At 40.5% G+C, this 15876-nt stretch overlaps 1 protein-coding gene across 1 annotated transcript in view; it reads right to left on the reverse strand.

Annotated features, from left to right (window-relative positions):
• The window catches only part of DIPK1B (divergent protein kinase domain 1B), a 197976-nt gene that overhangs the window by 14963 nt on the left and 167137 nt on the right, over nt 1-15876 (reverse strand). Inside the window, exon 4 of the mRNA XM_073599602.1 lies at nt 4027-4134. Within this exon, the coding sequence (XP_073455703.1) occupies nt 4027-4134 (108 nt within the window). The remainder of the gene's footprint in view (nt 1-4026; nt 4135-15876) is intronic.

The following is a 15876-nucleotide window of genomic DNA, read 5'->3' on the forward strand; positions in this document are numbered from 1 at the left end:
AGAAGAATAGGCAAAAATATCACTCTCTAGATGTGCAAAGCTGGTAGAGACTTACCTACAAAGACTTGCAGCTGTAATTGCAGAAAAAGGTGATTCTACAAAGTATTGAGACTCAGGGGACTGAATACAAATGCACACCACACTTTTCACATATTTATTTGTAAAAAAAAACATTTATCATTTTCTCTACACTTCACAATTATGTGCCACTTTGTGTTGGTCTATCAAAGAAAATCCCAATAAAATACATTTACATTTTTGGTTGTAACATGACAAAATGTGGAAAATGTCAAGGGGTATGAATACTTTTTCAAGGAACTGTATGTATATACAGTACCTTTTATGGTCTTGCATGGTAGATGAATATTAAAAATTGCATGCTTTACATACTTTGTATGTAAGAAATTGTCTGTTTTTCACACTGATACTCTTTTGATTATTATTATTATTATTATTATTATACATCCTGGGTGCATTCCACAGTGCTGCACAGAAAACAGCTTAGAAATCACATCAGTCTCTGCACCAGAGGATCTTACAATCTAATGTCAACAAAGTCACACACTTTTATTCTTTTATTATTATTATTATTATACATTTCTATAACTTTGAAATATGTAGGAACATCCCTGCTTGACCAAGTTACACAATATCATGAATATGAATTGAGGAGCTATTACCTCTGCCAATTTTTTGTAATAAAGAACAGTATAACCGTCTGGACCCAACTGTTTGCCTTTCCTAAAGTGGTTGTAAACCTCAGACATGAAATATGAACAAAACATATCCTTCTATAGTGTGTATTTGTCTCAATTAAAAGCATTTAGGCTCCATTCACACCTGAGCGTACTGGAATCATGGCAGAATCACGTGATTCTGCCCATGATTCCAGAATCTCAATAAAACATGGGATGCGTTTGCGATGCCATTATTTGTTAATGGCACCCCAAACGTGGTGCAATTTTGCTATGATTGTCTAGCGACAAAACGCAAAGGAATCGGGGTAAAAAATCACACTGCAATCACAAAATTTGAGCTTCTTTGGCAAGTTTTTGGAGTGGAGGGAGGCCCATTCAAATAAATGGTGCCGCTTCAAAAACGCACAAAAAAGCAGGTTAGTACGCTTAGGTGTAAATGGAGCCTAAGAGCCATTTCTGTCTGCTGCTTCATTTCTCTGCTTTCAGCCTGAATCACTTCCCAACACCAAGAGAAAAAAAAGGTGACAGGGGAGGGATCTCCGGCTGGGGGGTTGGGGGGGGGGGGTGTCCCTTCCCTCCCCTCCAATCAGCTCTCAGAGCTATCCTCACTGAGCTCTGCGGACTGTAATTTCAGCTCTCCGCCCCCTTTTCTCAGACAGGTTAGGGAAGCTTTATAAATTCTGAGCCTCGAACGGATGTAGAGAAGAGAAGATTGCAGATAAACAGGTACAACTTATGTAGGAGGATTTGTTTTCATAGCATAATTTCAGATCACTCGAGGCCAGTCACTTTGCTTGGTATACTGTATGTAAATGTTTACGACCACTTTAAAATCCTGAAAACTTTGAAGAATTTCATTGACTGTAATATCTTGTTCCGTAAGATCTCTGTGGGCTGCTGTTAGTTTAACTAGTGAAAGTCTTTCTAAAAAAGTTGTTTATTTTGGAAACATCTGCCTGCGCAGACTCAGCATATAAAGAAGTGAGGTGATGTTTGAATTCCTCCAGGATCTGCACTGGATTGCTAGTGCGAAGATTACATTTAGTGCGCAACGTGACCAGGGAGTGTATATGGGCAAACAATCTTAGTCTATTGGTAAGCATCGTGTCAGGCTTGTTTGCTGTAAAGTGCCATTTTTGGCACGTCATTTCAGCTGAGTCTGTAAGGCAGAGGCTTTTAAAAAGAACATTTTCAAACAAATTCTACTAGTGTATTGCCAGCTTCAGGTCTCATGCACACTGGGCATAAAAATGCTGAATTTACAGGTGTTTGGTGTTTTTTTCTCTGCCTATAAATGCACCTTTTTGTTAGCCTATGTGTCCATGCACACATAGACATTTACTGGTGTATTGCAAGAGGAGTGTTTACAGGCAGAAGAAGTCCTCTTGCACACTGCTGCCTAAAAATGCAGAGAGTTTAGGCATACAACGTTTTTTCTTTTTTTTTTTACTGATGTAAATGCAGACCATTGTTTTCAATGTGCCTGTACACACAGGTGCATACACACGCTGCGTATAGATCAGTAAAATAATACAGAAATCTGCATTGCTGGTCAATATTTTTACATGCATACATGCAAATACTCATGTATACCTGCATACACCATACTCTCTTGATTAAAATAAAGCTAGAAGAATTTTTATGCATGTGTACACCCACACATAAATACACGCAAATACTCGCCAGTGCTATAAAGCCCATCCTTGTGTTTTTTTCTGGCAGGAATGTCTGATGTTCATAGATCGGTACAGTGTAGAAGTACCCGTAAAATTCCATCACAAGCACGTTAAGGAAAGAGCTCTTGGTCAGAAAACACACATAAACGTGCCTAAATGCTAGATGCGTTTAGGCGCGTTAATGCATTCTAATGGCCAGAATAAATTATGATTCTGGGTAATAGAATGCATTAACATGCATACGTACAAATGTGCATAAATGTCTGTGTATACCGTGTTTTTGAGCAGCCTTTCTCCTGCCAGGAGAATCGGCATTTAGAGAAGCTGGACAAATGTTCAGTGTGCATGAGGCCTAAAGCTGGCCATACGTGGATTGAATTTCTTGGGCAGGGAGGTTGTACTGAAGTCGATCCACCAATCAACTTTAGACATGTGCAGAGCAAAAAAATGTATTTTGTTTTGATTCATTATTTAAATAATTTCATTTAGGTAAATTCATTTATTTTGTTTTTCTGAATACTTTTTTTAAAATTTATTTTCGAATTTGATTCAAATTCGAATTGCTATTCAAATTTATTCTATTCTAAATTCGAATTTCGGAAGATGGTTATATTCTATTTTATTCTATTTTATTTTGTTGTTTTTTTCTATTCTTTTCTATTCCATTCTATTATTTTCTAGTCTATTCTTTACCATTCCATTCAAATTTAAATGTATTCTATTTGAAATTCAAATATCGGAAGACAGTTATATTCTAATTTGTTCTAATTTTAGTCTGTTGTTCTATTCTATTCTATTCTAAATTTGAATTTCAGAAGATGGTTATATTCTTTCTATTTAATTCTATTCTATTTATTTTTTTCTATTCTATTTTATTCTCTATTTTTACTATACTATTATATTCCTTTAATTTCTATTCTATTTTATTCTATTCTTGTATTTTCTTTTTCTATTTTGTTCTGTTTTACTCTATTCTATTATTTTTTTTCTATTCCATTATATACCTTTATATTCTTTTCCTTTATTTTATATTATATTTTATTCTTTTATTTTCTATTCTGTTCTGTTTTACTTTATTCTATTCTTTTCTATTCTACTCCTTTATTTTATATTCTATTTTATTGTAATCTTGTTTTAGAATCCGATACAAATTAGATTCAAGTTTGAATTTTGGACAAATTTCATTTAGTTATTTTGGGTTGGTTTAAATTCAACACTTTTGTAATTCGATTCGGAATGAAACAAACTGCATATGTCAAATCTCTTCTGTATAACCACCCTGTCGGATTTCTGCCACTCAGTCATTGCTGCCAGCTATAGCCGACAGCGCTGATATCAGTGTATTCTGATGGAGAGGAAGTCTCACTGCTGTCAGAATACAATACCTCAGCGGTGAGGATTCCTATCCATATCAAATGTGTGGATGGGGAAATGGAGTTTGTTTTTAACGTTAAAGAAAAAAAACTGCTCCATCTATGGGCTGTTTTATGCTGCTAAATGACTGGCTACTCGTATCTCAGTTCAAGTCTGTGTTTAAACCTCTCTCAGTAGAAAACAAATGCTCTTTAGGAGTTGCAGTTTGTTCCTTTTTCCTAGTTAACTGATAAGAGAGCAGTGGCTGCCCTGGTACCTGGCCATGGGTTGTACAGTACCTGGTGTGTTGGTGAGGAGGACAGGCACTGATGAAACACCAGCGTGTGGTCATCACACAGATCCTTGCAGGAGGAGCCAGAGATGATGCCTTTCTTGTACTGGTCACACTGCAGAGAGAGGAACACAAAGTCACACATCAGACAATGGGAAAACTGACTGCTCAGACAACCTCTACAGATCACAGCAAAAACCTCATAGTCACTGTTACTTTAAACTTATTTCAGCAGAAATTACGTCTCCTTTAAGTTGCTGAAAAACCAGCAGTGGCAAATAGGTGGTTTCAGCAGTGATGTTTCCAATAGCCTAAGAATGTATCTGGTCACCACTCTGTGCTTGCATATCCCAAATAATAATTCATCAAGGCTGGATTCAGAATAAATTTGGTTACATATCTGGACAGTCTGGACCAGTGGTCTACAAACTTTGGCTTGGGGGCCGGACGTGGCCTTTTGCTTGCTTTTATCTGGTCCTTGGGGCACAGTTTTTTTCAATGACACAAACGATGGGGCACAAAGTTTTTTTGAAGGGCACAATTCCTCTCAATGACACAAACGATGGGGCACAATTCCTACCAATGACACCAATGATAAGGCACAATTCCTCACAATGACGCCAATGATCGAGCACAATTCCTCCAAGTGATACCAATGATGTGGGATTGTTTACTCTCACGGATGCTGGGACATGTTGTACTGCCAGAGGCCACAGTCCAGCCCCCCCTAAAGTCTAATGGACAGTAAACTGGCCCTTTGTTTAGAAAGTTTGGAGACCCCTGGTTTGGACAAACCAAATCATGCTGATAACCAAATCTGAGCACAACGGTATACTCCTAAGTCCCAAATATAATGCCTCCATGTGTATCATTATTATCAAAGCACTCACAGATGTAAGGCGTTGAAAAATTCATCTGATTACTTCCACCAAGATCACTTTCTTGATATATCTCTATAAAGGTATTTTTTAATAAGTCCAGAGACTGTTCACACCCTATGGAATTAAAGGGCCAGTCCACTTAAAAGTGATATTTTAATTATACAGTTGTGCTCATAAGTTTACATACCCTGGCAGAATTTATGATTTCTTGGCCATTTTTCAGAGAATATGAATGATAACACAAAAACTTTTCTTTCACTCATGGTTAGTGTTTGGCTGAAGCCATTTATTATCAATCAACCGTGTTTACTCTTTTTAAATCATAATGGCAACAGAAACTACCCAAATTACCCTGATCAAAAGTTTACACACCCCAGTTTTTAATACCGTGTATTGCCCCCTTTCACATCAATGACAACTTGAAGTCTTTTGTGGTATTTGTGGATGAGGCTTTTTATCTTCTCTGATGGTAAAGTTGCCCATTCCTCTTGGCAAAAAGCCTCCAGTTCCTGTATATTCTTGGGCTGTCTTGCATGAACTGCACGTTGAGATCTCCCCAGAGTGGCTCAATGATATTGAGGTCAGGAGACTGAGATGGCCACTCCAGAACCTTCACTTTATTCTGCTGTAGCCAATGACTGGTCGACTTGGCCTTGTGTTTTGGATCATTGTCATGTTGGAATGTCCAAGTACGTCCCATGCGCAGCTTCCTGGCTGATGAATGCAAATGTTCCTCCAATATTTTTTGATAACATACTGCATTCATCTTGCCATCAATTTTGACCAAATTTCCTGTGCCTTTGTAGCTCACACATCCCCAAAACATCAGCCTTTCATCATAGGCCTTGTTGACTCTCCAAATGTAGTGTTTATGCTTGTGGTCAAAAAGCTCAATTTTGGTCTCATCACTCCAAATGACTTTGTGCCAGAAGGTTTGAGGCTTGTCTCTGTGATGTTTGGCATATTGTAAGTGGGATACTTTGTGGCATTTGCGTAGTAATGGCTTTCTTCTGGCGACTCGACCATGCAGCCCATCTTTTTTCAAGTGCCTCCTTATTGTGCATCTTGAAACAGCCACACCACATGTTTCAGAGAGTCCTGTATTCCACCTGAAGTTATTTGTGGGTTTTTCTTTACATCCTGAACAATTTTCCTGGCAGTTGTGGCTGAAATTTTAGTTGGTCTACCTGACTGTGGTTTGGTTTCAGCAGAGCCCCTCATTTTCCACTTCTTGATTAGAGTTTGAACACTGCTGATTGGCATTCTCAATTCCTTGGATTAGTTTTCCTTTCCTGTTACTTTGGATTACCCTTTCCCGTTTTATATGGTTCAACTACCTTTTCCCGTAGATCCTTTGACAATTTTTTTGCTTTCCCCATGATTCAGAATCCAGAAACGTCAGTGCAGCACTGGATGAAAGATGCAAGGGTCTGTCAGGAGTCCAGAAACACATTGGCCTTTTATATACACACACTAATTACAAGCAAACAGATCACAGGTAAGGATGGTTGTCACGGACTTTGGGCTGCAGGAGAACCATGGCCTGGAGAACTCTGTGTTATAATGTGTTCTTGTTACCCAGAGCTGGTCACCAATTGCTTGTGGCTTCTTATGCAAGTAAGTCCGGGGAGCCGGACTGTCCAAGGAGGTCATTATTCTTAAATGTCTTGGATGCTCCAACAGCAAGATCTCCCTGCCAAGTTCTCAGACTCATATCCTAAAATATGAGTCTATTTTAATTGACCTGTGGATTTTCCCACAGGTCGAGATGCCGAAAGACCAATTACCAGCCAATGTGTAGATGATAAAGGGGGAATATCCAGCTGATAGAAGTGAGAATACAACCACCTGTTTAAGGCTAATTTACATAGAAGATTTTATTATTACACCCCTGAGCGATTTAACCTCTTGCTGGAGATGATCCCATCTGCATCACCTTCAACCCAGGGTGCTGCAAATGAGGTGAACACCCACAAGCAGTTAAATTGTTCAGCGGTGTGGAATGAGAAGCAATGAAAATGCATTTTTTCCGTCGTCTCCAAGCCCCTCTCTGTCCTCCTCCCGCCTCTCTGCCAATTTCCCGCTGAAAGCTTCTAACAGACTCCAGTAAATAGATGAGTCCCAGCAGACGCCAGGTCAATACCGTGTTATCAGTCCGTCTTTACCAGTAACCTCCATCTGACAGGCAGAAAACTGCCTTAATTAAAACAGAGTGGCGGCCGACTCACAACAAGACAGAAGCCGCAGTCTTTCGAATGCAAGCTATACAATGCACTCCCTTTTGATCGCACCGTCACCTCAGGCCTGCTGAGAGGCGCTCCAAGTCACACCGGTCAGAGATAGGTGACTTTCAGAGCCAAGAGTTTAAGGCAAAGCCTTGCACTTGCTGCACCCCGCCATCATTTTCATTCTAAAAGTCTATGAATACTTCATGTGCAAAATCCAGGTCTTTATGAAAATACAAAAAAACTCAAAAGATAAGAAATATCACAAAAATCACGCTTAAAACTATATTTTTTCTGTGACTCCATTCTGGAAAACATACCAGAACTGCATTAGCCACGTGACAGAGTATAGATGGAAACCACACACAAGACAAATCCGTCGGATAATCCAACCGTGTGTGGGCTTCATCGGACCTGCAGCGGACTTTTTCGGTCGAAAATCTGATGAACTTTAGATTTGGAACATGTTTCAAATCTTTCCGACCATCTCGAGTCAGGTCGAAAAATCCGCTCGTCTGTATGCTAGTCCAACGGACGAAAACCCACGCTAGGGCAGCTATTGGCTACTGGCTATCAACTTCCTTATTTTAGTCCAGTCATACGTCATCACGTACGAATCCGTCTGACTTTGGTGTGATCGTGTGTAGGCAAGTCCGTTCGTTCGAAAGTCTGTCGGAAGTTCGTCAAAAGTCTGTCGGAAAGACCGTCGGGCCTTTGATGCCAAAAAGTCCGCCCGTCTGTACACGGCATAAGCCATCGTGTGCTGCCCAGCTCTAAAGCTGGGTACATACTATAACAAAATCGGGCAAACGATTGTCCAGTTTTCCTAGTTGTTTCAGAGCAAGTCGAAACTGAAGATGGTATCTATTTTATAAAAATTCTCGTATAACAAAGGCATCAGAAATTTTCGTTTGCAAAATCTGAATCAGATGCTGAAAGTTGTGTACACACTATATGAAAATCGAACGATCGTTCCTCGTGGAATTTTTTATCCGATTTTCCTATAGTGTGTATCCAGCTTATGTTTCTGGGAAATGAGTGGAAATATTTGAGAGGTGTATATGGGACACAGCACATGTTTTGTATCAAAATGCTGGGAGTGAAATACAGATCAGAGCAATGGAAAGGCTTTTGGGAGGGAAATAGGACAATTATATCTACATACCACTATGTCATAGATCCAGAAGATGGAGAATAGGGAGCCGTGGTATAAGCCGAGTAGAGATGAGCTCGATGTTTGACTCGAACATTGGGTGTTCACCGAACAGCGAATATTATGGGGCAATCGTGGGAAATTAGAGCGTCGCCGAACACCCCATAATGCACTGCGAGATCGCAGTGCATTGCTGTATGATGATGGCCCAAAGCATGCACCTGACCAGCATGCTTTGGCCAATCACAGCGCGCTCTGCTGAGAGAGCCATAATTGCCTTTGGCCGATCATGGCTCAGGGGGGCTAAGTCCACGCCCCACACTATATAAGGCTGCTTACATAGCGGCTGTGTATAGTGTGTGGATGGAGATAGATTGAGCTAGATTAGGCAGGCAAGTTAGTTAATTTTATTTATTATTTTTTTTATTTCAGTTACTTATATAGCGCCGTCAATTTACGCAGCACTTTACATATACATTGTACATTCACATCAGTCCCCACCCTCAAGGAGCTTACACTCTAAGGTCCCTAACTCACATTCATACATACTAGGGACACTTTAGACAGGATCCAATTAACCTACCAACATGTCTTTGGAGTGTGGGAGGAAACCGGAGTACCCGGAGGAAACCCACGCAGGCACAGGGAGAACATACAAACTCCAGGCAGGTAGTGTCATGGTTGGGATCCAAACCAGCAACCCTTCTTACTGCTAGGCGAAAGTACTATCCACTACACCACTGTGCGCGCCTAATGGCATGCAGACAGTGTATTTAACCCTTTCATGACTACGCCTATTTTTGAAATTTGGTGTTTACAAGTTAAAATCCGTATTTTTTGCTAGAAAATTACTTAGGACCCCCAAACATTATATATATTTTTTTAGCAGAGAATCTAGAGAATAAAATGGAGAGTGTTGCAATATTTTATATCACACGGTATTCGTGCAGAGGTGTTTTAAACGCAAATTTTTGGGAAAAGGGACACTTTCATGAATTTTAAAAAACCAAACAGTAAAGTTACCCCAATTTTTTTTGTATAATGTGAAAGATGATGTTACGCTGAGTAAATAGATACCAAACATGTCATGCTTTATAATTGTACGCACTCGTGGAATGGCGACAAACTACGGTACCTAAGAATTTCCATAGGCGACGCTTTAAAACATTTTTTATGGTTACCAGGTTAGAGTTACAGAGGAGGTCTAGTGCTAGAATTATTGCTCTCGCTCTGACGATCGCGGCGATACCTCACATGTGTGATTTGAACACCGTTTACATATGTGGGCGCGACTTCCGTATGCGTTTTCTTTGCAGCGCAAGCTCGTGTGGGCGCTTTAAAATTTTTTTTTTCTTATTTATTTTATTTATTTTTATATTTATAAATTGTGATAAAAAAAAAAAAATTTGATGACTTTTATTGCTGTCGCAAGGAATGTAAACATCCCTTGTGACAGTATTAGGTGGTGACAGGTACTCTTCATGGAGGGATCGGGGTCTAAAAGACCACCGATCTCTCCTTTGCACTTCAAAGTATTCAGATCGCCGTTTTCCGCAATTCTGAATACTGTGTATTTTTTTAAAACCGGCGCCATTGGCAGCCGAGTAAACGGGAAACGATGTCAAGACGTCACTTCCGTGTTTACGATTAGGAGGCTGGAACGAAGCCGCCCACGCTGTAATAAAACGGTACCGGGATGATGCCTGCAGCTGCGGGCATCATCCCGGTAATAACCCGGAAAGCCGAGTACACACATCTGCGTACGCTCGGCGGGAAGGGGCTTTCATGACTAAGCCTATTTTTGAAATTTGGTGTTTACAAGTTAAAATCCATATTTTTTGCTAAAAAAATTACTTAGAATCCCCAAACATATATATATATGTATATATATATATATATATATATATATATATATATATATATGTACATATATATATATATATATATATATATATATATATATATATATATATATGTACACATATATATATATATATATATATATATATATATATATATATATATATATATATATATATATATATATATATATTTTTTTTTTTTTTTTTAGCAGAGAATCTAGAGAATAAAATGGAGATTGTTGCAATATTTTATATCACACGGTATTTGTGCAGCGGTGTTTTAAATGCACATTTTTGGGAAAAGGGACACTTTCATGAATTTTAAAAAACCAAACAGTAAAGTTACCCCAATTTTTTTGTATAATGTGAAATATGATGTTACACCGAGTAAATAGATACCAAACATGTCATGCTTTATAATTGCACGCACTCGTGGAATGGCGACAAACTACGGTACCTAAAAATTTCCATAGGCGATGCCTAATTTTTTTTTACGGTTACCAGGTTAGAGTTACAGAGGAGGTCTAGTGCCAGAATTATTGCTCTCGCTCTGATGATCGCGGCGATACCTCACGTGTGATTTGAACAGCCTTTACATATGCGGGCGCGACTTCCATATGCGTTTTCTTTGCTGCGCGAGCTCACGGGGCAGGGGCGCTTATTTATTTTATTTATTTTTATATTTATAAATTGTGTTTAAAAAAAATTTAACATTTTTTTTGATGACTTTAATTGCTGTCACAAGGAATGTAAACATCCCTTGTGACAGTAATAGGTGGTGACAGGTACTCTTTATGGAGGGATCGGGGGTCTAAAAGACCCCCGATCCCTCCTTTGCACTTCAAAGTATTCAGATCACCGAAAACGGCGATTCTGAATACTGTGTATTTTTTTAAAACCGGCGCCATTGGCAGCCGAGTAAACAGGAAGTGACGTCATGACGTCGCTTCCATGTATATATATATATATATATATATATATATATATATATATATATATATATATATATATATATATATATATATATATATACACATACATACACAGTCTAGTGTGTATATATATATATATATATATATATATATATATATATATATATATATATACTCTGCATTTAGTGTAGACTATATAATCAGTGTAGACTATATTCAGTCAGTGCAGGCAGTGTAGTTTATATAACACAGTGTATTGAAGTGGTTAAGGGGAACCCCGTGCCAAAGTTTAAAAAAAAAAATGGCGTGGGGGCCCCCCCAAAAAAATCCATACCAGTCCTTTCAGGTCTGGTATGCATTTTAAGGGGAACCCCATGCCAAAATTTAAAAAAAAAATATGGCGTGTGTGTCCCCCCAAAATCCATACCAGACCCTTATCTGAGCATGCAACCTGGCAGGCAGCAGGAAAAAGGGGGACGAGAGAGCGCCCCCCCCCCGAACCATACCAGGCCACATGCCCTCAACATGGGGAGGGTGCTTTGAGGTCCCCCAAAGCACCTTGTCCCCATGTTGATGGGGACAAGGGCCTCATACCCACAACCCTTGCCCAGTGGTTGTGGGGGTCTGTGGGTGGGGGGCTTATCGAAATCTGAAAGCCCCCTTTAATAAGGGGGCCCCCAGATCCTGGCCCCCCTATGTGATTTGGTATGGGGCACATTGTACCCCTTCCCATGCCCCAAAAAATAAAAACGTCAGGAGACAGTTTTTGACAATTCCATTATTAAAAATTTAAAAAGTGTCCAGCGATGTCCATCCATCTTCAATCATGGCACCCGTACCCGAAAAATAGAGAAAAAAAAAAGCTCTGACCCGATGGGAGGCGTCCCGCTGACTGCTGTCTTTTCGCGTTGACAGCTGTTATCACATAACAGGATTACCCCGCCCCCTTCTAATGTCATGTGACGTCAGAGGGGGTGGGGTCACCCGTTTACGTCACCGGGTGGCCCCATCCTTGCCTATATAACAGCTGTCAAAGCGAAAAGACAGCAATTGGCAGGGAAGCCTCCTATGGAGGCGGAGTTTTTCCATTTTTTGGGGGGGGGGGTTTTCGGGACCACCAGACGCTGTGATTGAGGATAGATTTACATGGCGGGGCACTTTTTTTTTTAATAAAGAATTGTCAAAAACGTTTTTGGTGAATGGTACAATGTACCCCATACCCAATCACGGGGGGGGGGCGGGATCTGGGGGCCCCCTTGTTAAAGAGGGCTTTCAGATTCCGATAAGTCCCCCCGCCCCCAGACCCCCACAACCACCAGGCAAGGGTTGTTTGGGGATGAGGCCCTTATCCCTATCAACATGGGGACAAGGTTGAGGGAATGTAGCCTGGTACGAGAGAGCACCCCCCCTTTTCCTGCGGCCTGCCAGGTTGTATGGATTTTGGGGGGCCCCACGCCATTTTTTTTACATTTTGGCGCAGGGTTCCCCTTAAAATCCATACCAGGCCCTTCCGGTATGGATTTTGGGGGGACCCCCACGCCTTTTTATTTTTTTTATTTTGGTGCAGGGTTCCCCTTAAAATCCATACCAGACCTGGAGAGCCTGGTATGGATTTTGGGGGGGAACCCACGCCGTTTTTTTTCAATGATTTTTTATGTATATTGCCAGAATCCGGCAATACATTACAGCCGCAAGCAATTTTAAATGACATTTTTTCCTTTAGAAATGTCATTTTGCTGCAGTACTGTTATAAACATGGGAAAGATGTGCTACTTTACAGGAAGACTAAGGGGACCCCACAGGCACGATATTTAAAGGAATATTTCATTTTTATTGTTTCACTTTAAGCATTATTAAAATCACTGCTCCTGAAAAAACAGCCGTTTTAAAAACTTTTTTTTGCATTGATACACGTCCCCTAGGGCAATATCCGGGTCCCCATACACTTTTTATGGCAATAACTTGCATATGAATCTTTAAAATGAACACTTTTGATTTTTCACGTTCATGTCCCATAGGCTTTAACGGTGTTCGCATGTTCGCACAAATTTTTTGTCTGTTCATTCTGGTGCGAACCGGGGGGGGGGGGGGACTAGAATTCAGTTCTACAAGTGTTAGATTTCAGGATAAGCATTTCATATTCATCAAAGAGCTTGTGAAGTAAGGTAAAGCAACCAGTTATATTAACTCTCCTCTCCTAATTACACTGTGCTGCTGGAAGACTCTCCTTTTTAAGCCATTTAACTCTCCTTTCCTGAAATACTCTGCACTGGTGGAGGATTCCTCTGCTTCCACTATCTATTTTAAAGGATAAGTTCCTTTACAAAAAAAATGAATACATGCACATTTTTTTGCAGATAAATAATTTTTTTTCTGGAGACTGCAGAGCATTGCATCAATGATCAGCAGATCATAGTTGCAATCTCAGTCTCCTGCAGACTTTCAGCATAGCTGTCTGCCTATACCTTGTATAGGCAGGCAGTTACCTGAGAGCAGGAAGAGTCAATGGACTACCACAGTGTTTCTCAACTCTAGTCCTCAAGGTGCCTCAACAGGTCATGTTTTCAGGATTTCCTTTAGATGAAACGGCTGTGGTAATTACTAAGGCAGTGAAACTGATCAAATCACCTGTGCAAAATAATGGAAAGCTTGAAAACATGACCTGTTGGGACGCCTTGAGGACTGGAGTTGAGAAACACTGGACTACCATAGCGCTCCACCAGCACCTTGGTAGCTCATTGAGAAGTACAAGCCACACCGATGTAATGGCTGACGGAACCTGTTAGCATTAAATCACAGGAATTGCACATCCATGCTCTTTTCAAATTGGGACAGCGGGTGTGGGGAGAAGAATCCCCGCCCGCTGTCACAGGGAGAGGTGGAAGAGCTGCAGGAGCTGGAACATGTACCATGTTCTGAAAGTGAATTTATCATTTATGGTCGGCCATAGACGAATTGAAAGTTGATCCATCGATCAACATCGGTACAACTAACCTGTTGGGTTTTGCTTGTGCAATCACTCCTGACAGCCATAGCTGCGATCATTGTATTCTGATGGCTGGGAAACTTCCCACTGTCAAAATACAATAACGCAGTAGGAAGGGGGCAGGCAATTCGACCGTGTGTGGGCTTCATCGGACCTGCAGCGGACTTTTTCGGTCATAAATCTGACGGACTTTAGATTTGGAACACGTTTCAAATTTTCTGACCGACTCGAGTCCGGTCGAAAAGTCTGCTCCTCTGTATGCTAGTCCGATGGACGAAAACCGACGCTAGGGCAGCTATTGGCTACTGGCTGTCAACTTCCTTATTTTAGTCCGGTCGTACATCATCAAGTACGAATCCTTTGGACTCTGGTGTGTAGGCAAGTCTGTTTGTTCGGAAAGTCCGTCGGAAGTCCACTGAAAGTCCTTAGGATAGACCGTTGGACCAGTCCGGTCAAAAAGTCCGCTCGTGTGTACGCGGTATTAGGCTCCATTCACACTAGCGCGGTTTTTGATGCATTTTGCATTTTGCAGAAATGCACGGGAATTTTTTAACATGGGTTCCTATGGAACATGTTCACATCAATGCCTTTTTGTTTCTCTGCATTTTTGGAAAGGGTCGGGGACTTTTTTGCATGCAAAATGCAGCGTTTTGCATGTAATAGAATTCAATGGACAAGCATCAAAAACGCAAGTGCACCGTTTTTGCAGCGTTTTTGCAGCGTTTTTGATGCGTTTTTGCCGTTTTTTTTTTTTTTTTTTTAATTTTTTAAAAAAAAATTTTTAGACTGTAAAAAAAAACTGTAAAAAAAAAAAAAAAAAAAAAACGCAAAACGCAAATCGCGGCAAAATCGCGGCAAAAACGCTGCTCAAAAACGTGGCAAGCATGAAAAAAAAACCTCCAAAAACGCTCAAAAGCAACATGCATAGGTGTGAATCGAGCCTTACTCTCCTCTCTTAAAATACTCTGCAACGCTGGAGGACTTTGCTTCTTCCACTATTTAAAGCTGACAATAGATGGGTCAATTTTTTTAATAAATTGTTTTTCTAATCATTAGTGGGGTCAAACTTACGTTCATTTAGACCGCAGTGACAAGATAATTCAAAGGAGCAGGATGGAAAATTTGTCTCGAAGTACCAAATTTCTAAAAGAGTACATGTTTTTGTTTGGTAAAGTCCATTCATATTAATATCACAATAATAGCAAACAAAATCTTTCAAACGACAATCAGTTGAATGTTCTGAGAATTTCCATTTGAATGTCTATCCATCTTTGGACAGCTTAACTCTTCTGTCCTGAAATACTCTTCAGGACCAGTAAATTTAGCTTTGCTGGTTTGTTGTTACCTTGGTTGATTTGTTGTCTAGTGTGATCATTTGGGTTTTCTCTTATGCTACTTTCACACTGGGGCGGGGGGGCGTAAAGTGTCGCTAATTTTAGCAGCGCTTTTCGGCTGCTAGTGGAACCCTTTTAACCCCTGCTAGCTGCTGAATAAAGGGTTAAAAGCACCCGCAAAGCGCCGCTGCTGAAGCGCTTTGTGGGCGCTTCGGCAGCAGTGCCTATTGATTCCCACACTGCCCGAAATATGCTGCTTGCAGGACTTTTTCTATTGTCCTGCAAGCGCACCGCCCCAGGGTGACAGCACTCGGGCTCTCACATTGGGGCTGCAGGGGAGGCGTTTTTCAGGCACTTTACAGGTGCTATTTTTAGCCCAAAAGCGCCTGAAAAACGCCCCAGTGTAAAAGGGGTCTTAAAGAGGAAGTAAACTTCCTTTACTGACTTTTACCTATAGGTAAGCCTATAATAAGGCTTACCTATA

Source organism: Aquarana catesbeiana, linkage group LG09 (genome assembly GCF_042186555.1).
Source record: "Aquarana catesbeiana isolate 2022-GZ linkage group LG09, ASM4218655v1, whole genome shotgun sequence".
Taxonomy (NCBI): domain Eukaryota; kingdom Metazoa; phylum Chordata; class Amphibia; order Anura; family Ranidae; genus Aquarana; species Aquarana catesbeiana.